At 37.1% G+C, this 27,251-nt stretch overlaps 1 protein-coding gene across 1 annotated transcript in view; it reads left to right on the plus strand.

Annotated features, from left to right (window-relative positions):
* The window catches only part of MROH9 (maestro heat like repeat family member 9), a 67,825-nt gene that overhangs the window by 21,053 nt on the left and 19,521 nt on the right, over window positions 1–27,251 (plus strand). Inside the window, exons 7-14 of the mRNA XM_063105909.1 lie at window positions 2,944–3,065; window positions 6,194–6,343; window positions 9,477–9,631; window positions 10,651–10,816; window positions 12,091–12,233; window positions 13,273–13,410; window positions 15,088–15,208; window positions 25,402–25,539. Coding sequence (XP_062961979.1) covers window positions 2,944–3,065; window positions 6,194–6,343; window positions 9,477–9,631; window positions 10,651–10,816; window positions 12,091–12,233; window positions 13,273–13,410; window positions 15,088–15,208; window positions 25,402–25,539 — 1,133 coding nt within the window. The remainder of the gene's footprint in view (window positions 1–2,943; window positions 3,066–6,193; window positions 6,344–9,476; window positions 9,632–10,650; window positions 10,817–12,090; window positions 12,234–13,272; window positions 13,411–15,087; window positions 15,209–25,401; window positions 25,540–27,251) is intronic.

The following is a 27,251-nucleotide window of genomic DNA, read 5'->3' on the forward strand; positions in this document are numbered from 1 at the left end:
AATAGGGAAAAGGTCTCAAATCAATGACCTCAGATGTTATCTTAATAAACTAGAGAAAGAAGAGCAAATAAAACCAAAAATAAACAGAAGAAGGAAAATGCAAATCAGAATAAAACCCAGCATAATAGAAAGCAGAAAAAGAATAAGAAAAAAATAATGAAGCCAAAAGCATATTCATTGAGACAATCAAGGGAGAAAAAGACAGAAGACACAAATTACCAATGTCAGGAATGAGAGAAGTGACATCACTAGAGATTCTATGAGTATTACAATAGTAATAAGGATACTATGATCAATTTTATGTCAATAAATTTGACAACTTAGATCAAGTGGACAAATTCATTCAAATACACAATTTATCAAAGCTCACTCATGAATAAATTGATAACATGAATGCCCTTATATCTATCAAAGAAATTAAATCTCTTCTTGCAACTCCAGACCCACACACCACAAAAACCTCCAGACTGAAATGATCTAGCAAACATTTAAGAAAGAAATTATGCTAATTCTATACAAATTTTTCTAGAAATGTGAAGATGAGGGAGTACTTACCAATTCATTCTATGTGGCCAGCATTAATGTGATATCAAAACCAGATAAAGACATCACAAGAAAAAAATAAATAAAAACAAAAGAACTACAGATCAATGTCCCTCATGAACATAGACGCAAAAATTCTTAAGCTTAGCAAATGAAATACAAAAATATATATAACAATAATAGTACACCATAACTGTGAAATGTATCCCAGGAGTGCAATGTTAATTTAATATTTGAAAATCAATCAATGCAACTTACCATATTAACAGACAAAATATAAAACTATATAATCATTTCAGTAGATATAGAAAAAGCATTTGATCAAATCCAACATTCATTCCTGATAAAAACTCTCAGTAAACTGGGAGTAGACGGAAACTTCCTTCATTTTTTTTTTTTTTTTTTTTCGTTTTTTCGTGACCGGCACTCAGCCAGTGAGTGCACTGGTCATTCCTATATAGGATCCGAACCCGCGGCGGGAGCGTCGCCGCGCTCCCAGCGCAGCACTCTACCGAGTGCGCCACGGGCTCGGCCCAACTTCCTTCATTTGATAAAGTGCATCCATGAAAAGCCTAAAGCTAATAATATACTTAATGGCAAAACATTGAATAATTTCCCTGAAAGATCAGGAACAAGACGAGGATGTGCACTGTCACTACTTCTATTGAACATTGTGCTCAATTGAATAGAATAGAATAGATCCACAAATATCTAATCAATTGATTTTTCACAAAGGTGCAAACCCAATTCAGTGCTGGTGTTGGAAAAATTGGATGTTTATATGCAAAAAAACAAAACCCACTTGGATTCATACTTCATAATACACAAGATTAATTCAAAATGGGTAATAGCACTAAATGTAAAACCTTAAACTAGAAAACTAGGAGAAATTCGTGCCTCAGGTTAGGCAAAGATTTATTAGCTACAACACCAAAAGCATGATTCATAAACTTTAAAAATAATAAAGTAAGTATTTCTTCTCTTTGAAAATCACTGTTAATAGTTAATAGACTGGGAGAAAATATTTACAAATTACACATCTGATAAAAGACTATCTAAAATTTATAAATAACACTCAAAACACAATAAGAAAAAAGGCAACCAAATTTTAAAAATAACAATAGATTTAAATAGTCATTTCACCAAGGTAGCACAGATGGCAAAGCACATCAAATGATGTTTAATATACATTTATTTTAAAAATGTAAATTAAAATTACAATGAAATTCCATTATGCACCCATGAGAATGTCTAAAAATGAAAAGACTGATGATGCCATGTATTGTTAAGGATGTATAGCAACTGGAATTCACAGACATTCCTTATGGGAATGTAAAATGGTGAAACAACTGTAGAAAATAATTTGACAGAATCCTAAAAAGCTAAATGTATATCTACCATGTGTTCCAGTCATTCCACAATTTAGTATTTATTTAAGAGAAATGAAAACAAATTTCTGTACAAACATTTGTACATGAACATTCATAGCACCTTTGTTTGAAATATCCAAAAGCTGGAAATGACCCAAATATCCATCAACAGGTGAATGGATAAAGAGATTATGATATATACACACAAAAAATAATAGTATTTATGGGTAAAAATAAATGAACTATTGGTGCACGTAAAAACATAGATGAATCTCAATAATTTTGCTGAGTAAAAGAAGCCAAACAACAAAAAAAAGAGTACATAATGTACAACTCCACATATATAAAATAGAAAATACAAACTTGACAGAGAGAAGATCAGTGGTTGCCTTAAAATCAGGGGGTAAGTACAGGGAGCAGGTGCGAGGTTTACAAAAAGACATTAGGAAACATTTGAAGGCACTATATTCACTTTTCTGACTGTGGGACTGTTTTCAAAGGGATATACATATATAAAAATTTATCAAGTTGTACAATTTAAATATGTCATATGTCAATTATATCTCCATAAAGCTAATAAAAACAAAGAAAATTATTTAAAACCCACCTTCTCTGGAACTAAAGACAAATGCACCTGAAGCTTTTACTGAGACATTTTGGCTTTCCTCATATACCACTCTTCAGCTCTTTTCAAAATGCCTCCACCAAAAGTCTGCTCTCCCACCAAAAGACCCTCCAACTCATCAATAGCTTTTCCAGTACACTGAACAATGCATCTGATGGCCTAACTGTATCTGATACCTGGTCAACCTATTAAAATTATTCATGTCCTTTGTTCATATTTCCTATGGCCTCTCTTAAACACTTAATAAATTCTGGGTCAGTGCCATTACAACATTTTATGTGACTAAACTATGAGCAAAGAATTAAATATTCAGAAACCTTCAGATCTCTAGAATTGGGCAGGCAATGTCATAGAAGAAACCAGAGATCAAATAAAAACCTTAAACTCTTTTCCTTAACTCTGCAGAATTTGAAAAAGATAAACCTACAAAGTATACTAAGCATGAGAGTCACTACCTCCTGACTTCTTCCTCTGATAGAGAATGCCTACACAAGATCTTCCAAAGAGACAAAACTAAAATTGCTCAGGTAACTTAGCCCCCACTTTATCCTGTGGTTTTTGCTTCAGACATGTTATTACTCTTAGTGGCAACTTATTTCAACAAAATTTATATTTTTAATAAATATTTTTCCATTAAAAAAAAAAATCGGTGAGACAAAAGGTAAATGATCTACAGAGTATTTGGTTTCCTGATTTTTATCTCTGTTAATAAGAAGATATATTTTTCCCAAAGATAGCAATTTATATACTGTTTTATTTAATTTTTATAAAGTGAAAATGAGATAGGAGTTTCCTAGTCATGCTTCTTTTTGTCTGGCTAAGAAATGTTTCACTCAAAATGGGGAAATTATTTAGCAAAATTAATGGAGTCACCAATCACAGAATTGTCAATACTATTATAATTTACTCCACAAATATCATAATGACTTTGTGACTTACATTTTGCTTAAAAGAGCTATCAAAGGAAAACATGAAAAATGAAAAAAGCTTACATGGCAAACCTCGGTACTAAGTAGTTTCTATACTGTCCCGTGTCTTGAGAGAACCAAGCTGTGATCTCTATACATTCCTTCACCTTCTTCAAAGTAATCTTGAGAAATCACCTAGCACTAAGGGCTCATGTCGGGCTGTCCAGCAGGTGGCCTTCTAGCCACAGACATTGAGCCAATATCTCAGCAAAACTGATGGGGATGTCCTTCAGGTAGCTCATCTGTTGAAGTGGAAGAGTCTAGAGGTTCTTCCTTAAACTTCATATATAAAGCAGTGCCTTCTCCTTCCATGGCGGAGGTGGCTAGAATTGTGGAAGGTCCACGAGATGCAGAAACAATACATCTAAAATGATATGGTCAAAAATACTTAAATAGGTGTATGCATGATGGCATCTCTTTCCAGAACCAAGGGTTATTCTTACCTACCTCCCCTCAAAAATCACAAGCCTGGCTGACTATGAAGTCATCCATTTACATGAAACCAGGCATCTGTGTAGGTTTACAAGCAAATCCTTCTTTAGCCATCCATCCACTACTCTAGTGCCCTGGAATTGAAATCCTGAGTGCCAGGATTGGGCTAGTGAGCCTAGGACTAGAAGCCTCCTCAGGGCCTCTGCCCGTGGTTTATGAGGCTTACTATCATCACCTGCAGGATGGTATCCCCTCTTATCTGAATCTAATGTTTATCAGGTTTAGAATTCCTTGTGTTTGAAGGAAGGTGCCCTGAGACCTTGTCATCATGTCATTATTCAGTTCCCAACTGTGAGACCAAAGCAAGCCTAGTGCTAGCACTGTGTGTAGGAGCGCTAGCCGGACAACACAGAGCTAGGGATTTTTCAGAAGTAGATGGAAGAGGTATGTTGAAAGAAGCCAAAGTTGTAGCAAGGAGACCAAGAGGATCATAGCCAAAGACAAAGTCCATAAGATGCATATAGGAGTATAAGCAGCAAGGTTGCTAGACCAAATAACCAGAAGGAAAACAGCATTAAATTGCAGGATTGGATTGAAAAAACAAAAGAAAAGCGGTTCTCAAACTAAGAACTAAGACACACTCCTTTTACATAGTGACCGGTTGTAAGAGAGGACACTGTCTTGTAAAGGATCCACAGAGAGCCACGAAAGTGTCTTTGACTAAAAAAAAAAACACATTAAAAAAAAGTTTATACCGAAAAACTATTAATTTCACTTAAGAGAATTTTTAGAAAGACAATAACCCAAAATAATATATCTATTTGTGTTGCAAAAAGGTGTTCGTCACATACGTATGGTTTTTGTGTGCTTTTTTTTTTTTTTTTTTTCTTCTTTTTTCTATGTGGCTGGCTGGCACAGAGATCAAATCCTGGACCTTGGTGTTATCAGCAGATGTATGGTTTTAAAAAGTGTATGTTAGACATAAAGAAATAAATGACAAATTATGGAATATATTACACAGCCATTTAAAACAAGTAGCATCAAGAATATGTAACATGATGTCATAGTAGGAACCAGAAGATAAAGGTGATCTCGAGAGAGTCTATCCTGTGTGATTGGTGTATTCCTGAAGTTTTGTGTAGATCATGTTTTATAAAGCAAACCCTATTGTTGCATGTAATCTCCTGCTCCTCTGCCCCTTCACATGACAGAAACTTTGAACACTATCTCTAAGTTTCACTGGGAATTGCTTTTTCTACAAGTTTTAGATAGATGTTAAAGTAACTTTTTGATGTTGTTGAGTGAACAAGTATGCAAAAGAGAATATTCCCCCTTCCAGTGATTTTTTTTTTTTTTTTTGATTTGGCATCTTATATAATTAAACCTGGGTTTCTTAAAGTAGGACAAACTATTTATGATATTTAGTTCACCTCGCCAAGCCTTGGTTATCCTCCTTTAGTATGCTTCCAGAACTTTCCAGATAATTATTTCTCACTCCACTGCCCAGTGGGAGGGGGGGCTGCCGCTAACCTCAATCCTGCCCTATTGGCCAAAAAGAGAAATACTTCATCCTTTCTAATGGGATGCAGAAAAGTTTTTACCTGTGAGATTGGGTATCTTCTGTACCTGGGAGAATGACTTTTCTTTTCCATATAAAGTCAAAAGGAGAAAATTTGGCTCATTCATTTTCTTAACTGAGAGATTGATAATCATGTAATTTTGTTCAAATTTTATGGTCTATGGCTATTCCCCTAACTTTAAAAGGGGATTGTTTGAATGGTAGTTCTTATTTCCCAATCACGGACATATAGGCCTTTTATCTCTCCCTGCTTCTTAATCCCTCTCTGGGAAAGAGAAAAGTCCACACCTTGGAGTCACCTTGACTTTCTCACCCCATCCCCTCCTGCGTCTTCTACTAACCACACTTGTTTTTAATCTGAGCAAACTCCTTTCCAAAGTTGAAGAAGCTTGTGATAATATTCTAACAGCTGAATTGTTTTAAAATGAGAAGAAAAAATTAAATGTAATTCTGCTTGGATTACAGTCATCTTTATACCAGCACTGTGGTAAATATATAATTTCTAATAAATTTTAATGGAGAGAGAGGCCCACAACAGCAAAGGTGCCTAGGACCTCCGAAAGTCTTGTGGCCTTGCCTAGCCCTTGAGGCTTCCCCCACAAGGTCTGAGTCTAGCTGTCTTCTTCATGTCGGTGTAGGTGAGGCCTAAGGTCACAATGCTCCTTTCTGGTTTCAGAATGTAGGACAAACTCTACTGCCTTCCTTGCTGACTGACTTTGTGTGGAATCTCCTGATGAAACTTTCTGCACCTGATCATAAAATTTCATCTGAGGCAGCATCCATCCTGCAATTGACTCTGGAATATCATGCCCAGAAGGTCACTATGGTAAGACACTTGGCAGTGAGCAGGGGAGCCACAGAGTTTACTCTCTAAAGTGAACTTGTTGCCTTCGCTATATGTCTATTTCTTTTCATACATATTTCTTGCTAGTGTTCATTATGTCACTTTAATAAAATGAGGCTTTTTTGAGAAATATTACAGGCATATGGAAAATTTTAGGGAATAATGTAATAAATATTCACCTACCAATCATATTAAATCAAAATATTTTGCCATATTTGCTCTGAATTTTTTAGAGAAATAGATTAATAACAATGAAACAGTACAACTGTAATTGAAACCCCCTATGTAGCCTTTAAGGAAAGTTTTCAAGGACTCAGCCTGGTGGATGGCTGGTTACATAATTTGTGGGGCCAGTGCAAGATGACATGTGGAGCTGCTGCTTTACAACATAGGGAAAAAGTGCCATTAAATGTACAGGCATATGAAGTTTTTTCCTTTCCTCTGTAATCTCTCCCTCAATTCTTCATGGTGTTTTTATTTGCTATTTAATGTCTTTCTAAGTACAAAGAATAACTAAAATTGTCAATTATCAGATCACATTTTACTATCCATATTTATATTATGCATTGCCAGTTATAAATGGCAATATAAGAGCATTTAACTCATGTAGAATCACCAAAATAATGCAATTTGTATTTTGTAATTCATATCTACATATGTATTTCAGTATTACCAGAAGTGTGGAAACACTCCACAAAACTAACTCAACTGTTTTTATTTCAATTTTTGTCATTCACATATTCTACTAACATTCTCTACCTTCAGTTGATTGATGAGTAAGGAAAGACTGAAAGGAAAAGCTTTTACGTGTTGCCCTATCTTTCTCTTTTCTTCCATGTCATCATGTTCTGACTAAGTGGCTGCAGTTTCAATAAGATGCTTATCTTGTACTCACTTTGCTTTCCCACTGAACTCGCACATTACAGGTCCACTGGAATTCTGGGCACATAGGGCATTGTGAGCACTGCACAGGAATTAGGCCACGGGAATAATGGCAGATTGACATATTGTGAGTTGCTTCTCTGCTCCATTGTCCCATGGGATTTGACTTGCAAAACACAAGCCCAAAGATTAAATTATTAAAAATTTCAAGATGGCAACAGCAGAGCTTTAAACAAAGGGGACTTTCTGAGCATGGAGCCCTGTGTAAATGCATAGGTCACGGGCCCATGAAACCAGCCCTGATGGTGACGTGAGGACTGAACTCCCAGTTCCCTCTCCACACGTAGCAGTATGATATGACTGAAAATAAACTGAGAGCTCTTACGCAAATTCAGAGAGCAGAAAAAGGGAAGTAACTTGTCATGGAGAACATCCGCCACTGTTCCAAACAGGAGCATTCCAAAGGGCAAACACAACCAGAGAGAAAACTGGAGGGCGACACTCATTTCTTTGACAAAATAGAGTTCTCCTCTAATGAAGGAGGAAAGAGCACTCAAAGGGAAGCCAGATGAAGCCATACCAAGTCCCCAGAGAGGGAGAAGAAGAAAGGCCAAACAGAAAACTAGATGTACAAAACCAGCCTCTGCTGCTGTGAAATCACTAATCATAGAAAAAACCAGACAACAATGGAGATCATCAACATAAATCATCACTCTACTCCAGCTCCCACAAACAACTGAACCACTGAATACGATGGATTCTGGTCTTAAACAGGGTTAGGGTCTAAAGTCAATTATAAGAAAAAATTGTAAATTGTTAGAAATATCCCTGAAAATCCCCTAAATTGCACATATAATATATGGGCTTACAATCTCTAAATAAATCTAACACATAAAATTCTTGCTCAGGAATTAAAACAAATCATCATTTTTATAATTGAGCACCCAGTGACATAGCTGGCCTGTTTTAGAGGTGTGCCTCATTTAAACTAGGAGGAGGACAGAAGCTCTAAACCCTGCAGTTAAGAGGTCTACGGAGAAGAACAGTGGTTTAATGTCTCTCATTTCTGCTCACCTTGGAGCATATGTGGTAGGATGAGTGCCCTGCACTGCTTCACACTTCATTCATTTTTTTCTTTTGCTTGGAGTAGAAGGTTGTGCACAGATAACCTAATTGCATATGATACAACTGCAGTGTAATGTAAATTCACATCAACCAACTTTGCAGTTTACAAACTCTGAGGAGTATTTGCCAAATAAAAAGTAAGGTGATCTGGGTGGGTGGATTAAATTTGATGCTGAATACACTACTGTTGATTTGAGACAAATTCTAGGTCTAGCTAGAACTCTCCTTGTTCAAGAAGGAGTAGAAAGGGAAAAAAATAAAACTAACGTGACCTATGAGTAGAGTTTGCAAGATTATGGCTTAGTGTTTACCATTCTTGGTCATTCCTCCACTACGTGGTTCATCCCTTCAAGACATAGATTCAAATATTCTTTAATTTTCAAAGAGTTTGTTTATTTGTTTGTTTGTTTTGTTTTGTTCTTAAATTGGTATATTCAACATTATATGATGTAATCCTTTTTTGTGGCCCTTTACTGATTCCTCCCTTACCACTTCCCCCCTTTCCCACCTCTGTTAACCAATATAGTTCCATTGTTCCTCTGTTCCATTGTTTTGACTTTCTTTTGTAAGGACTTGAATTATTCATATTTTATTTTATTTTATTTTTTAATTGAAACATAATTGATTATACATATTTGTGGAGTACGGAGTTGACTATCAATACTTGTGTACAATATATGATGATCAAATCAGGATAATTAGCGTATTCATCATCACAAAACACAATCATTGTTTATGCCCATTTACCAATTTCTCACTAACCTCCCCCTCCCCTTCCCCACCTCTAGTAACCACAGTCTTTTTCTACACTGAACTTATATGTCTTATATAATGAAATCTACCCTCCCAAAATATATTTAAAAAAAATTTTTTTTTAAATAGGTATTTTCCCATTCTCCACAATTGTGCAGGTTTATTCCTCATCCAAATAAATATTTTGCACTGGGTAGACATAATATAAATATGCTTTCTGCTAATGTTTATTTGCATGTTAATTGCTGCCTTGGTCTTTCAAAGAAGGACTGAATTCATAGGCTCGAGAAATGCCTCTGTTTAGAGGTGACCACGGAACTGGAGACTTTTTTGACTTGTGAAGTTTCTCTTCTAGGTGTCTAAGATTGTGGATGCTATTCATAAGCAGCTAAGTGAAAATTCCTCTCACATTAGGAAGGATGCTATGTTGCAGGTCATCACCTTGTTGACACGCGCTTCACCCAAGAAGGTCATCTTTCAACTTATGGACTACCCAGTCCCAGCAGACAAGTAAGCGACCCTCCGTCCCCCTTCTGCTGCAGGTTTGTTCACAAGCTCCACCGTCAGGTGGAGCTGGGCTCAAATCTTCATCTGTCATGACCACACCTGGTTTCTTTCTTCTGAAAGAAACGATCTATTTTTGCTTCACAGAGGATGATTGTACGACTTAAATAAGAGCATCTATGTTATTTGTATCCTTATGCAACATCTGACACACAGTAGAAATGATCAGTGTCAGGATTACTTCTCTGAGGCTATAAATTGTGTTCTGCTACATATCCCGCAGGAACATACCTCTCCCTTTCCTTTCCATTTGTGAATTTACTCCTTTTTGTGTGTTTGTGTGAGGAAAAAAATTCATGAGTGTTTTTCTTGTTTATGAAGGACAAATATAAGATATGTCTACCCACCAATGAAAGAATGAAACATTAAAAATCCCCAAATTTAAAAAAGATCAAAAAAGGAAGAAAAATAAATATGAACAGATTTTAAAAATAAATAAAAATTTAAAAATTCCCAAGTGGAATTTGGGAGTCCCCTGTCCCTTCACTGTTCATTTGAAATTTGTGGTCTAGGATCACAAGAAATATTTAAGAAGAAAAAAATGCTAATGTGAGCCTATGGGACAGTATGAATTTAACAGGCGCATTAGAAGAGTTTATAATATCACACCACTCATTTTACAGTTTGTACATTGGAAAGGAAGGGATTACTTCTCTACTATTAACAGCGTTTAAGGCAGGAAGTTGTATTATGGAAAGGTCTCAAGCTTGAAAGCATCTGAATCTGGATTCCATCCCAACCTTGATCCTTACATTCAGTGTGACGTTATGCGAATTTGATAAAACCCCCTAACGCTCCATTTCCTCACCTGTGAAATGGGAATCTTAGTCTGTTTTGGACTTGACTGCAGTGTCTTTGTGATATAAAGATGCAAAGCTAAGATTCGTTCTGATTCATGTCATCGCGTCGAGAAGGAAAGGACAAAGGTATGATTCTCATCGTGGGGGTGGGGGCTGTGTTTGCAGCACTCTGATTCTGATGTGGCAGGCGGCAGGATCTGAGTCAAGCGTGGCCCCTCATGTGCTGAAGACAATCCTGTTGATACTGAAAGCAAAGCCTGGAGAAATGCAGGAGACCCTAGAACAAAGGAAGCGTTTCTCTCTGGATACTACCAACATGATGCCTGTGGCGGTAAATCACATGAGTGTATCTTCTTATCAACTTTCTTTTCCCGATCTTCCCGCAGACTCAGTCATGCTTTCTTGACAGAGTCCTCCTCTCACCCATCCCTTCAGCCACCATGTACTTACTGAGTGCCTACTATGTGCCACACACTGATAAGTGGAACACACATTCTGGTAAGAGACACAGACTGTGAACAAATAAGTGTGTCATTTGTCAGATAGTATAAAGCTTAGAAGAAATATAAAGTGGTATGTGGTAAAGAAAATGACTGGCAGATTTAGGTAAGTTGGTCAGGGCAAGCCTCTTTACTGAGGTTACATCTAATTAGAGACCCGAATCACTAGAGGGTGTGATTCTTGGGAGGGAGAGTTCTAGACAGACAGAAGGGATAAAGCCTCTGTAATGATGGGAGTTGACCTGGTATATCAGTGCATGCAAGGAGGCCAAAGAACCAAAGTGAATTGAGCAGGATAGAAAGTGTAGGAGATATCAGAGAGGTAGCCACCAGCTAGATCATATAGACTTTTGTAGGCATGAGAAGGCCTAATCTCATTTGTGTACCTTGTTATATATCTCCTAAGGACCAAAATCTCCTTTCCTGGGATAGTAAATTCAGGACTTACAGAGATATATTCGAAAAAATAATTGGCATTGCATCACAAATATGAGGTATTGGCATGTGTATTTCTGATGTGGGTGCTTATTGCAGCGGTCAGTATGCCAAAAAATCTGGTGGTGACCTGGCCTGCCTCCCCTGGAATATCTCACTTCCCTGTATTGTTTAAGCACAAGAAGGACCTGGGTTATTAGGAGGATTATTCTTCATGGCCACATGTGAAGGAGGCCTTGGGATGTATGTCCTCCTTGGGAACCAGGTTGCTTCCCACTGGTTTGCGAACAGGGTTTTTTGTTTGTTTGTTTTGCTTTGTTTGTTTGTTTGTCTGTTTGTTTGTTTTAAAAGATGACCAGTAAGGGTATCTTAACCCTTGACTTGGTGTTATCAACACCACACTCTCCCAAGTGAGCCACAGGCCAGCCCTGCTTTGTTTGTTTTTTAAACAGTGCTTTGAGAGCCCCTTGCTACGGAATTCAGGGCACATTTCCTGGTTCACAATTGATTTAGTAGCTGTTATTGAATGAATGAATACACGTTCATGCTCCAGGCTTCCTTCAAGCAGTCTGGGGGAGGATTGCAGAGTCCCTCCCTTTCTCCCCTCTGTAAGGTGACTGGGTTTAGGTGAGGTAGTTACATTCTTAACTCTGGTTTCCTTCCCTTATAGGCATCTCAGGCCCTGTGCACGTTGCTGCCAGTTGGTTCTTACAAGAAAGCTGTGGCCCAGTTATTCCCCCAGCTATTGATGGCCCTCATGCTCCAAATCTTCTACAGTTGTGAACTGAGACTGACAGCACAGGACAAGCACTTGTGAGCCAGTACTGGTTACTTCAGATTAAATAAGAGATAAGCATCAAGCTGTCTACTATTTCTACTCTCTTGGGTTCATGTGAGATTCTTTATGAGCCCGTGTACAGTGCATTCATTTATCACAGTTTTCTCTCCTCTGAAGGGTGGAATACCTTCAGAAAAGTAACTATCATGAGTACCTAGAACTTAGCTTACCTTTCCTAAGTATGTGTATAGCATATAAAGAACCACTACCACAGAAGACTCTTTATTCCTGCCATACTCACTGTCACATCAATGAGAGGCCACCAAGCGGGGAGAGAGCAGGAAGGATCATTAGATCTGAAGCCAGACACGTTCCAGCTCTGCCATTTATTCTCTGATGGTAACTTCTCAGGGTTATTGTACATGCAGGATAAAATGGTGTGTACAAATGTGCTTTCTGAATCGTAAAGTTGTTTTGCAGTTTGGAATGCAATGTGTGGGCTTATGACAACATGCAGTCATTTGTCTACATAGGGAGAGGTTCAGCAACCCTCTTTTTTCCAAGAGCACAGTTAGTCTCACTGCCCTGCGGGAAGACCCCAACCCAACTCTCTGCTACTTGTGCTTGTCTAGAATGAACTTCTAAGCCAGGCAGAGCTCTAAAACACAATCAGTCTCATTAATATATATAATTCACCCCTGTCCTCCAAGCAGACATGCACAACATCATCCCAAGTAGATAAGAATATATCCTATTTAAGGCATCCACAGAAGAAAAGCAACATCTTTAGCAAGTCATTACATCATTGAACATCTCTTGCAAATAAGCTGATAAACTAATAGACTGTTCTGTGATTAACCCTAGATTTTATGTGCTAAAATTTCAAATTCACCCCTCACCCCATGTACTGTTAATCAGAAAGGATGAAGAGCATTTAGCAATCTCCTTCCTTTAAGATATCCCCTTTCTCAAAACCTGTATCTTGCCCAAGATGGAATGAAAAGGTAGTCCCTGTGTACTAATCATGTGAAGGTCACTGTCGAGTGATGACTCTGTTCTTCTTTGGGGCCTTAGCTATGCACGAGATGCCCTAAGACATCTGCTGAATTGCTCTGGACTGCAACAGGTGGATATTGCTCTAGAGAGAAAGAATTGCTGGAACCAGTTTTCCCAAACGCTGCATCACCATCATGGGGTCTACCTCGTTGCTAAGTAAGAACAGAGGGTTCTGTGTAAGATTCTCAGTCTCTATCCCACCTTCTTCACCTTCGTTCGATTAAGCCATGTGGGAACACAATTGGCATATTCCAATTTCCAGATCTCTCTTAATGATCTAAATTGCCATTGTATTTCTACTTTTTCTACTTCTTTGATTATTTTGGATTTGTATTTTAGGATATTTTTCCCTTTCCTTACCCTCTTACCTGATGATACAGAGAGCCAATTACCATCCTTCTGCAGTACAGGTTTTTCTTTTCAGATACAGAAAACTAGAGATGAGTGTTTTATTCCCCCTCTGATGTTAGCTGATTCCTGCTCTGCACATATCACTTTTAAATGTGTTTCCACTTTAAAGAGGTTCAGTCAAAATCTATGCTCAATGAGCCAAATAAATTTGGGAAATAATAATGGAAAAGGACTTTTATTATTTTTTTTTTTTTTTGTCTTTTTCGTGACCGGCACTCAGCCAGTGAGTGCACCGGCCATTCCTATATAGGATCCGAACCCGCGGCGGGAGCGTCGCCGTGCTGCCAGCGCAGCACGCTACCGAGTGCGCCACGGGCTCGGCCCGGACTTTTATTATTCTTGTACTGCAAAGGGGATTTTTCTAGTTAGCACTTCAATTAATAGCAAGCTTCTGATTATAGGGATCAGATTTTTTCATCAAGAATCAAGATACAGGGTCTTTGTAAGACGACAGACTACTTGAAGTTGTGACTTACCCAGATAGTATGGTCAATATGGTCTGTGGAATCTTGGTGCTTTTAAAAATGGCATCTTGTTTGTACATATATTTCAGGAACAAGTTTTATTTTGTTAAAGTGTAATACATCTTCACCCTACTAGTGGCCACTAATTGTCATTCTACCTAAGAATATTTAAGAAATACCTTTGGATCTTCTTACTCAAAGTCTGGCCCACAGACCAGCAGCAAAAGCATGACCTGGGAGTTAAAAATTCATGGCCCACCTCAGACCCAGTGCACCAGAATCTGTATTTTAGCAAGATCCCTGGGTAATTTGTATGCACATTAAAGTTTGAGAAGCACTGGTTTGGAAAACCAGACTGGAGTCCAAAAATGAAAATTGTGTCACATCATCCTTCCCAATCCTGTCCCTACCAATCTGATCTAAGCCACTGTGTCAGGACAACTGTGAGCCTGGCCACCGCCCAAGTGTGTTATACAGAATGGCTTAGTGAATCAGAGCTCCCCACCTCTTCTCCTGAGAAACCAAGGGTAGTCCCAAACTCTCTTCTGTGTTATGTCATTCAAAGGAAGAGCTTGGTCCAAAACCACAAAGGTGACTTGCATGTGGCTATCTTGGATTGAGCACTGAAAATTTATTCTCCCTTTGGTCAAGGATTGATGTGATCTTGCACTCTTAAAATAAGGCATTCTGTTCTGTGGCAAAGAATGGGAGAGACAGGAAAGAAGGATGACATTAAGGAAAGAGACTTTGACAGAGATAAAGGTACATAAAATTCTCCAGCGTCTATCTAGAATTCATAGTTTACCTTGGATTAGGAAATATCAGAGAATATCTTTCTTTTTATCTACAAGGTACAAGATATGGGGATAATGATTCTCTCTTTATCATTATTAGCTCTTTTAATACAGAATGTGTTTTCTTCTTCTTTGCTAATTCAGTGCCTTATTCTCCTTTACAGAGCTCTCAGTGACTATAACTTTCCACAGTTTCCAGAGACTTTGCATTATCTCTACAAGCTCTCGGTGGAAGGTCCTAGAATGTCAGAGGACAGTGTCATCACGGTTATATTCCTCACTGAAGTGAGTTTAATTAGGAGACTGTGAACAACTATTTCTCTCTCCTTTTCTCTATCCAAACTTAAATCAAGATTCCAGCTTCTTATCTCCCTCTTTGAATATTGGTTCTTACCAAGGTTTAAGTGAATGGAAGATAGCTGAAGTTGGCACAGGGAAAGGGATGGATTTAGATCTGGATTATAGGAGGGTTGTCCCATCAGCTTGCTCCAGGAGTTGGTTTTTATCTTTTCCTAGGGATGTGGAATTGCACAAACAGTAATTATTTTTATATTTCCAGTTTACGCCTTTCTGCATGCTTGTTAAAGTATATTGAGGGATAATTGGGTTTACTAATGATAGTAGGTACCATGTGGAATTTAGATGATACTTCAGACCATCTGGGAAAATAAAGGAATTGGCCAAATAACTGGGCAAAATAAAGATGTAGAACCATATTACTTTGTATATGGATATTATGCCATGTACTGTAATGCCATACAGGATTCAAGCAAATTGAGGAAGTCCTTTTTCTTACAAAAAGTAAAGATTCTGTATGTTGAAATTATAGGAATCAAATCTAATTTTCCCATAAAAGTGATATTGTAGTAGTCAAGTATTACCTAATCATTTCAAAAATTTGAAATGATTTCAAACATTATAGCAAAACAGTTAATAAACTATAAAGGACATACCCATATACTGTACTGTCTACTTTTAAAGCTTTCAGAAGTGCACCTGAATCAGTTTAACTGAATACAGCAGTTGACAATTATCAGGATTTTTCAGATGTGCTTAACTCATCTGTATCTTTCATTAGTTTAATTGTGTGAATCATTATTTTCATTCTATTGCCATTTGAGTACGTATAAACATTAATTAGGTCTAAACATGCCATAAATAAAAGCTTCCATAAAATTTCAAAAGAAATTTACAAATGACATAGATTTATATTGGCATCATTCATGTGACAGATGGTGCTGAATGAAACCTAATTGCCTCTTCCATCGTGAGTATGTGCTTGCTCCTGTGGGAGGTCGACATTCCTGTTTTTCCAAGTACTCAGCGATGACCACGTTCTTCTACCACTGTCTCTAATTTGAATTTGGGGGCATCTTCAATAGTCCAGTACACTGTGAGGTCATTTGGCCTTTAGTATTTTTACTTAGAAATGTATCTGTGTATTTTACTATATTGGAGCCTTATCATCTAACAATACTTAGGATAGTACCTTCGATGCCAGTACCATTTATTTGTATATACTTGTTATTTCTAATTTTTTACTTATATAAATAAAAATAGAATTTACATCTTTGTGCCTAAATATTTCTTTTTTGGTATTTTAGATTATTTCCTTCTAATATATTCCAATAATCTGAACTAATAACTACAGGGCATACACATTGTAAAAGCTAAGGGTTTTTAATGCCCAACTCATTTCTGAAAGGCAGTGCCAACCAACTGCTGCTCCCCACGCAGTCTGTGCATGTGCTCATCCCACTGTGCTCCTGCCATCACTAAACTTTCTTATTTGAGAGGTAGACAGTGATGTTTTGTGGATGATTTTATTTGTCCTTAATTTTTAAATTTTTAGAGAGGTTGCACATTTTAAAAATATAATTACTAATAATTTAAAGTTACATTTTGTGAACAGTCTGATTCTCCTTTGCCCATTTACCTATTATGGTTTTAGTGTTTTTCTCAATGAGTTAACTGTACGATGTCTCTTCCCCTCTCTGTCTCTCTCTCTCACACACACACACACACACACACACACACACAAACACGTGCACACACACATATGTGAAAGATATTAAGGTTCTTTATACATTTACTTATAATGCCTGTTGAGAGTCAGTACCCAGTTTTCTTGTCTGCCTTTTAATTTTGTTTGTGGCATATGCTTTTCTCATAAAAGTTAAGCTTTAAGAAAAAAGCTTAATGAGTTGATAAGTATTCAAGGAGTCAATAAATATTTGTTCTTATTTTATTTTAATATATTCATATATACACACATATTAATTTTTACATGCAATTTTGTTTCACATGGAGTTAATATGATATACCATGAAATGAAGATTTAACTTTAGTTTTTGGTGAATAATTAACTACCCGTCTCAGCATCTTTTGATTAATAGGCCTTAAATTCACACTCACTGGTGATGCTGTCTTTATCATTTGTCAATTTCATATACACACTGTATTAGTCCGTTTATGTTGTTTATAACAGAATACCTGAAACTGGGTAATTTATAAAGAAGAGAAATTTACTTCTTACAGTTCACAGGCTGGGGAATCTACAGTCCGTGGTGCACAGTTGGTGAGAGCCTGGTTGGTGGTAACTCTACAGTGACTCAGGGAATCAGGTGGTGAGGATGGCAGGAGCTATAGAGAGTGAAGTTTCTCATTCACTCTCCATTTAAAGCTATCAGAACCACACCTATTGCCACCCATCAACTTATTACTCCATGAATGGATCAATACATTCACTAGACCGTGGTCTTCACAATTTAATCACCTCATAAAGGTCCCACCTTTCAATTACTATAATGGGATTTCCCACTCTCATAGCACTATTACAGTGGGAATTACGTTCCAATACATGAAACTTTAAGGGACACATTTACCCATAACACACACACATATACACACACATACAGACACATTAGGGTCTCTCTCAGGATATTCTATGAGGTTCCATTTATTTTTTTCATGCTGTGGAAGTAACACACTGTTGAATTATAGCAGTTTAAAATATTTTTTAAATATCTGACAAAGCAATTTCCCCTCAAATCTCTTCTTTTCAAAAAATTTTTTTGTCTTTTCTATTTATTTGTTCTTCTAGGTAAATTTTTAAATAATTTTGCCAAGTTTTTGGGAGATATATACAGGACATTTCACCCAACAGGTAAAGAATACACTTTTTTCTCATCAGCTCACTGCACATTCTCCAGGATAGACCACATATTAGGTCAAAAATCTACTCTCAGCAAATTTTTAAAAATTAAAATCATCCCAACAATCTTTTCAGACAACCATGGGCTAAAACTGGAGATAAACAATAAGCAAATCACTGGAAGCTATACAAATACATGGAAAATAAATAATAGGCTTCTGAATGACCTATGGGTCCAAGAAGAAATTAAACAGGAAATCAAAAAATTTCTAGAAACTAATGAAAATAAAGATACATCATAACAAAACTTGTGGGATACTGCAAAAGCAGTACTAAGAGGGAAATTTGTTGCAGTAAATGCTTATATCAAAAAAATGGAAAGACTCCAAATAAACGACCTAACGCTATGCCTCAAAGAACTTGAAAAACAACACCAATCCAAACCTAAAGGCAGTAGACAGAAAGAAATAATTAAGATCAGAGCAGAACTAAATGAAATAGAGACCCAAAAAATAATAGAAAAGATTAACAAAACTAAAAGCTGTTTTTTTGAAAAGATCAACAAAATAGGCACACCATTAGCTAGACTAACAAAAAGGAGAAGACCCAAATAACAAAAATCAGAAATGAAAAGAAAGACATTACAGCTGACACCACAGAAATACAAAGAATCATTAGAGACTATTATAAACAACTGTATGACAACAAATTTGAAAATCTAGACTATATGGATAAGTTTCTAGATACATATAAATTACCAAGACTGAACCAAGAGAGATAGAAAACCTAAACAGACGAATAACAAGCAAGGAGATTGAAGTGGTAATTAGCAATCTTCCAACAAAAAAAGCCTAGGTCCGGATAGCTTTACAGCTGAATTCTATGAAACTTTTAAAGAAGAGTTAATACCAATTCTCATGAAACTGATCCAAACAATTGAAACAGACTGTACTCTCCCAAACTCATTCTATGAGGCCAACATAACTCTGATACCAAAACCAGATAAAGACACAACAACAAAAAAGAAAATTACAGGCCAATATCCTTGATGAATCTAGATGCTAAAATCCTCAACAAAATATTAGCAATTTTTTTTTTGGGGGGGGTGGCTATTGTAAATGGGCAAGCTTAATTGATTTCTCTTTCTGCATGTTCACTATTGGAGAAAAGAAATGCTACTGATTTTTGTGTGTTGATTTTGTATCCTGCTACTTTGCTGAAATCATTTATCAACTCCAAGAGGTTTTTATGTAGAGGCTTTAGGCTGTTCGATATATAGGATCATGTCATCTTCAAACAGGGACAGTTTGACTTCATGTCTTCCAATCTGGATGCCCTTTATTTCCTTCTCTGATTGCTCTGGCTAGTACTTCCAACACTATATTGAATAGGAGTGGTGAGAGTGGGCATCCTTGTCTAGTTCCTGCTCTTAAAGGAAAAGCTTTCAGCTTTTCCCCATTCAAGATGATATTGGCAGTGGGTTTATCATACACGGCTTTAATTATGTTGAGATACTTTCCATCTATACCTAACTTATAGAGGGTCTTTATGATGAATGAGTGTTGAATTTTATCAAATGCTTTTTCAGCATCTATAGAGATGATCATATGTTCCTTGTGTTTGATTTTATTGATATGGTGTGTCACATTTATTGATTTGCATGTGTTGAACCAACCTTGCATCCCTGTGATGAATCCCACTTAATCATGGTGTATAATTTTGCATATGTGTTGCTGTATTCTGTTAGCTAGTATTTTATTGAGGATTTTTGCATCTATATGCATCAAGGATATTGGCCTGTAGTTTTCTTTTTTAGTTGTATCTTTACCTGGTTTTGGTATCAGGGTGATGTTTGCTTCATAGAATGAGTTTGGGAGAATTGCCTCTGTTTCAATCTTTTGGAATAGTTTGTAAAGAATCGGTGTCAATTCCTTTTTGAATGTTTGGTAAAATTCTGCTGTGAATCCATCTGGTCCTGGGCTTTTCTTTGTTGTGAGCCTTCTGATAACAGCTTCAATCTCTTTTATTGTTATTGGTCTGTTCAGATTTTCTACATCTTCTTGGCTCAGTTTTGGTAGTTTGTGTGTGTCCAGAAATTTATCCATTTCCTCCAGATTTTCAAATTTCTTGTCATATAGTTGTTTATAGTAATCTCAAATGATTCCTTGTATTTCAGACATATCAGTTGTAATATCACCTTTTTCATTTCTAATTTTTGTTATTTGGGTCTTCTCTCTTTTTTTTTTTAGTTAGCCATGCTAATGGTTTGTCAATTTTATTTATCTTTTCAAAAAACCAAATTTTTGATTCATTGATCTTTTGTATTGTTTTTTGAATGTCAATTTCATTAAGTTATGCTCTGATCTTAATGATTTCTTTCCATCTGCTAAATTTGGGTTTGGATTGTTCTAGTTTTTCTACTTCTTTAAGGTTAAGTGTTAGGTTGTTCACTTGCCATCTTTCCATTTTTCTGAAGTAAGCATTTAAAGCAATAAATTTCCCCCTTAGTACTGCTTTTGCAGTATCCCACAGGTTTGGGTATGATATATCATTTTTTAAATTAGTTTCAATAAATTTTTGATTTCCTATTTGATTTCTTCTTGGACCCATATGTCATTAAGTAGAATGCTGTTTAATTTCCATGTGTTTGTATAGTTTACAGAATTTCATTTGTTATTGATTTCTAATTTTAATCCATTGTGGTCTGATAAAATACATGGAATAATTCCAATATTTTGAATTTGTTGAGACTTGATTTGTGACCTAATATGTGATCTATCCTGGAGAATGATCCATGTGCTGATGAGAAGAATGAACATTCTGAGGTTGTTGGATGGAATTTTATGTAGATATCTTAAAATACAGCAACATATTAAAAAAATATGCACTATGATCAGGAGGGATACATCCCAGGGATGCAAGGATAGTTTAACATTTAACAATGAGATTATAATGAGCCTCAGATAATTCTTTTTTGTGTTGATCTTGCCTGGATTATTGGATTTCATATATCTGGATGTCTATATTCCTTCCAAGATTTGGAAAGTTGTCAGCCAGAATTTCCTTAATAAGCTGTTTCTTTCTTTTTCATAAATCTCTTATGATTTTTTCACTCTCTCTTATTATTAATATTTATTTTTTCTTCTTTGGCTAATTTCAAATGACCTGTCTTTGACTTTGTTAATACTTTCTTTTACATGATCAAGTCTAATGTTTAAACTCTCAATTGAATTTTTTACTTTTTTCATTGTAGTTTTCAGCTTCAGAATTTCTGTTTTGCTACTTTTTATGGTTTCTATTTATTTGACTTTTCATTCTTTTCATGCTTTTTTTCTAATTTATTTTGTTGTCTATCAGTGTACTTTTGCATCTCATCAAGATTTGTTTAAGGTGATTATTTTGAATTCTTTGTCAGGCAGTTTGTAGATCTCCATTTTTTGTGGTCAGATACTGGAGCCTTATTCATTTCCGTTAGTGGCATCATGTTTGCCTAATTTTTAATTATCCATGTAGTCTTGTATTCTGTGCATGTGAAAGAGCAGACACCTCTTCCAGTATTTACAGACTGGTTTCAGCTGATAAAGACTTTCTCCTCTTGATTTCCTGGGATGATGAGATTGCCTTTGGCATTGTGGTTGAGTGGAGTTGGAATTGAGTTATGTAGATGCTGCTGGCACCTACAGTTGGCAGGCCTGCTACCAAGGGCTCAAGCAGGTGTGAATCTGTCTGGTCCCTGGGGGACTGGATCACCTCTAAGACTTTGGTCAGTAGAGTTGGCACTGGGATGAGGGTTCGCTTCATCTTCCACAGACAACAGATCTGTTACTAAATGTACAAATGAGTGTGGTTCTCTCTGGGTTTGTGGTCCTGCGTGTCACTGGGTGGGTCCCTGGGCATAAATGGCCCCAAACCATAGTTAGCAAGACTGGAACTGAGTCACAGGGCTGCTTCAGTGTCCATAGTGAAGACTGTACTCTGAAAGCCTGCCTCCAAGTGCACACATAGGCATATGTCCCAGCGGTTCCCAGGCAGGCAGGATTGCTCCTAAACTGCAGCTGCATGGACTGGAGCTAAGTTACACGGCTGTATTAAAAGATGTGATATGGAACCAAAGTTAGCAGGCCTGCCTGCAGGGTCACAGATAGGCATGTCTCCCAGCAGTTCACTGGGCAGGCAGAACTGATCTCTGGCTATGGCCAAAAATGTTGGAGATGAGTTACATGGTTGTTTCAGGGTTCATAGCCAGGGACCAAGGTCAGCAGGCCTGTCACTAGATGCATAAGTGAGCATGACTCTTCCTGCTTTCCTTGGCAGATGGTTCTGGTGGCAGGACCAAGGCCAAACAGTGCTGTAGCCAAGTCCATGGGGGGATGAGGTCATTTCTGGGTCTGGAGCTAGGATCATAGTCAGCAATCCTGCAACCTGAGCATAGGTCTGCCCTCTCAAAATGACCCTTTTCAATCTTGAGATCCACTGGGGTTTTTGCAACCTTTTACTAAATCCCATAGAGCACCCACCAAGTCACTTTTGTCTGTGGATGGGCACAAAATTATTGTTGCTATGAGTGAATATGAGTGGGGAATCTCCTATTTTGCTGTCTTGCTATACAATTTTAAATAATAGTGGTGTTAGTACTCCATTCTTGTTTCATTATGATTATGGATTTTAATAGAAATGCTTCTTCTGTTTCACCATTAAGATGGTTGACTTTTACTGGAAATAGATTGTTATTAGTTAGCTATCATTCTATTCATAGTTGTAACTGAAATATTAAATTTCACTATCTTTTAACTGTTAATAATATGATGTTTTTCTTATGTAACTTATTAATGATACATAATATTCACAGATGGCCTGATATTAAAACTATCGTTACAATATTCTACAAACTACATATGGTTAAAAATTGATTTGTTAAAAACTTAAAAACTTGTTAAACAGCTGGTCAGTTAGCTCAGTTGGTTAAGAGTATGATATTATAATACCAAAATCAAGTGTTCAGATATCCATACCAGCCAGCCACGAAAAAAAAAAAACAAAAACCCCAAAACCTAACAGGTATTCTCCTTAAATTTTTAATCTGTTCGATACTTTTTTCCCACTGCTCATTTTAGTTGTCCTTTTTTATATTACTTTGGTTAAAAGTCTGTTTATTTTAATATCTTCTGTCTCCAAGCACAAGGCATTAGATTTATTAATTCTATTGCTTTTCTGTTTCCCAGTTCAATGACTTTGCTTTTATCTGCATTTTCTCACACTAATTTTCTTTAGCATAGTGCTATTTTATATTTTGTGATATTTTCTTTCTTAATTTCAGTAAATAAAGAATTTGTTTATTGTAACATTTTTTAACTATTTAAAGTCAAGTGATGCATTTACTTCCAACTACAGTGTAAATATCTATGTTACTATATATTTTTTTATTGTTTTTTAGTAATCCTTATTGCACATTTGATTTCCTCTGTTTAAGCTTTTGACCCACAAACTGCAGTAGGGTTCTCTTAAATTTCCAAGTGTTTATAGCTTTCTTTTTTTTTCCATTTAAACTTACTTCTTGGTTTCATCCTTTATTATACCAGGGTATTAAAAAAAGTGTTTTATAATTGTTTTGTTTAGGGAACTCATTAATGTTTTTTTTGGTTTTTGTTTGTTTTGTGTGTGTGTGTGTGTGTGTGTGTGTGTTCACCAAATTTTATTTTATATTTTATTTTATTTTGTCAATATACAATGTGGTTGATTGTTGTGGCCCATTACCGAAACCTCGCTCCCTCCTCCCTCTCCTCATTAATTTTTTTTGATCTGGTATTTAATTTTTGTGAAAGTTCTTTGGAAATTTGAAAAGAAGTCACTGTCTCTCCTCCCTCCTCTCCCTCCCTCCCTCCTTCCTCTCCCTCCCTCCCTCCTTCCTCTCCCTCCCTCCCTCCTCTCCCTCCCTCCCTCCTCTCCCTCCCTCCTCTCCCTTCCTCCTCTCCCTCCCTCCATCCCTCCCTCCTCTCCCTCTCTCCCTCCTCTCCTCTCCCTCCCTCCCTCCTCTGCCTCCCTCCCTCCTCACCCTCCTCTCCCTCCCTCCCTCCTCTCCCTCCCTCCCTCCTCTCCCTCCCTCCCTCCTTCCTCTCCCTCCCTCCCTCCCTTTTCTCCCTCCTTCCCTCCCTCCCCTCCCTCCTCTCCCTCCCTCCCTCTCTCTCTCTCTCCCCTCACCCCTCTCACTTTCACTCCAGCACTTGCCCTCACTCTATCACCCTCTTCTTCTCTTTCTTGTTCTGTACTTCATCTGTCTTAGTGATATTTTAAACTCTTCTATCAAAATTGGGTTTTTATAAAACTGTCATTGTGTTTCTAAGAGACTTTTTAAACACACTTATTTGGCTGCCAGTTATTCAGTGCCTGAAGACTCATGATTATCACATCTTCATTTTAGGTATTAGCTACTAAAGACTAAACCTCCTTAATCTGGCCTCCAGGTCATGTGCCACCTCCACTGTCTGCCCTCTAACCTCACACTCTCCAGTCTTCTCTTCCATCTCCACTGCTATCACTCACCTTTCAGGTGCTCAAACCCACCCTGCTTCGTCTACCTCAGAGCCTCTGCACATGGGTCACGCTTCTGGGAGGTGTCTTCTCCGAACACTTTATCTAGCTAATGCCAACTCTGCTTTCAAGAAGAAATCTAAATACTATTCTTCATTCTAATTTCAATCTACGCTACAAAATCTAAATTCAGTACTCCTGAAATGTTCTTGTAGCATATTGTAGCTTTCCTTCCTAGTACTGACCATAGTTAGCAATTCTGTTTTCATTAGAACAGTATATATTATAGTATCATTGTATAGTATCAGTCTCTCCAGCTAATCTATAAACTCCACAAGGTAATGGATTGAGACTGTTTTGTACATCACTGTATCCCCATTTATTAGCATAGTGCCTAGCCCATAGTAGGCATCATCTCTTAGCATATATAAATATATTCTTTTGAGAAACTCACCCACCTGGCTCTACAGTCTGGAAGATAGGGTAATTTAAATTGGATCACTCAGTTTCCAACAATGGAAGGAAATTATAAAAGAAAAAAAAATACACTCTCTCTCACACACATACACACACACATGTACTTCTATATCACAAAACAAAACAAAGCATCTATTTCCTCTTCTGATTGCTGTCTCTTCCCCCTTCTATGATCACAGAAATATATGTAGGAATATATGTAAGTATTTGGAGTTACATTGTGATTTGTGTTCCAGTTTTACTAAACTTGTATGACAGGCAGAAATTTTGCAGTTTGGCCCCTAGTCTGTTTATGAGCTTATTGGCTATTTTTTTCCAGCTTCTGAATAACTTCTTCAAGGACCCATTCCCAGAAGAGTTTTTGGTCCTCTTCAGAAACTGGGTCAATGATTCCAATCCTACAGTTAGCAAACTGAGCCTTCAGAAAATTGCCAGCATGGCCCCAGTTGTCAATGAGGTATGTGTATGTGAGTTGTGTCTGCCAGCACCACCAAAGTCATAATCTGAGATTTTGATATTGCTTATTCTCTTTACTGATAAAACATTGCTTTTTTTCAGTTTCTATGGGGCTAAATCAAAATCAAAGCCAGATTTTTTTAATCAATAAGGAAACTGAGTTAAATGGAAAGAGTGTGTTGTCAATTTAGGGCTTTATCACCTTATTTATATTTTTTCCAGAAAATCATTCATTGCACTCAGAATTGATTTATCACCATTGCCTTACATGAATGCTCTTTTTACAATCTAAACCATACAATGCACACGTTAATTTGCCCATCAAACATACACACGTGTGTGCATATTACTGTCTCAGAGTGCTCATTCAAGCTTTTTCTTCCACTTCTTTACCCATACATATTCACATTTTCTCCTTTTTCAGTGATCAGCTCAAATCAAACTTCACTGAATAACATGCTGATCTCCAGCAGGTCCATCCCTCTCAGAGCCATACTAATTATGAGCACCTACTTATATAATATTTTATATCAGTGGTCCTTAAAGTATGGTTCTTGAACCAGCCACATCAGCATCACCTGGAAACTTGTTAGAAATGTAAATTGTCAGGCCTCACCCCAGGTCTACTGAATCCCAGAAATTCTGGAGGTAGGGCCCACCAATCTATGTTTTCAGAAGTCCTCCGGGTGACTCTAAGTCAGGTTAAAGTTGAGAACCACCATCTTATATTGTTTCCCACTGACTGATGTGAATATTTCTTGTCTTCCAGACCAATTAAATCTAAGCATGCCCCTATGTTTTGTAGTGCTAAACACCAAAGTATCTTGCAAAGTACTGAGTGTGTAGATGTTCCATAAACCATTGTTGATTTAATAATAAATCTATAATAAATCCTTGTTATCTATTGAGCATAGTCTCTGAAAGCTTAAAGCCTGTGAGTGGACACCCATTTTGCATTTAGAATAACATGAGCCATGGTCTGTTTGTTTTAAATAAGTCACACAAAATGATGGATTTATTAGCCATATACATTCTTTTAGTAAGCAGCAAGTTGTGTTTTGCTTTGTCCAGCACTCTTCACAATGTTATTAACAACTGACAGGGAGATTCTGTGTCAAGGCTAGCTAGGAGAGTGAAAGAAAAGTAGTGGAGAGTGATATAAGGGTTCACATACTATCTACAAAGACTCCAACCACACACAACTTTCCAAGCAGACACAAGTGGCCTCTGGCACTGATAAAGTCCTTAACTCTATTTTTTCTCTTCTTAAATTGTTTTGGCAAGTAATGTTTACTCATTTCCTTTACTTCTCTCCTCCTGCATTTAATGTTTTTCCTTGCCTTCTATTCTGTTTGGCTCTGATCTGCACTTGACAGCCATGGCCTGCCTCAGCAGCTGTCATGTCCAATCAAGTCACTGCCAGTGGTGTGTTGGTAAATGGTTAACAACCTGCTGTCTGGAAATAAGGCCAATTTCCCTAGTTTAAATATTCCAACTGCAGCTAATTTCAAGCTGTCAAAGGGATGTCACTAAGCATGGAGTTGGGAAGAGATGCACAATAGCACAGAATCATTTAATATTCTCACCAAGAACTGTGGTTCAAGAGTCGAGATTGGGGAGGCAGGGGATAATGAGAGGCTGGATAATGGACACAAAATTACAGCTAGATACAAGAAACAAGCCCTGTCGGTGTACGGTCAACCAAGGAATCTA

Source organism: Cynocephalus volans, chromosome 8 (genome assembly GCF_027409185.1).
Source record: "Cynocephalus volans isolate mCynVol1 chromosome 8, mCynVol1.pri, whole genome shotgun sequence".
NCBI lineage: Eukaryota > Metazoa > Chordata > Mammalia > Dermoptera > Cynocephalidae > Cynocephalus > Cynocephalus volans.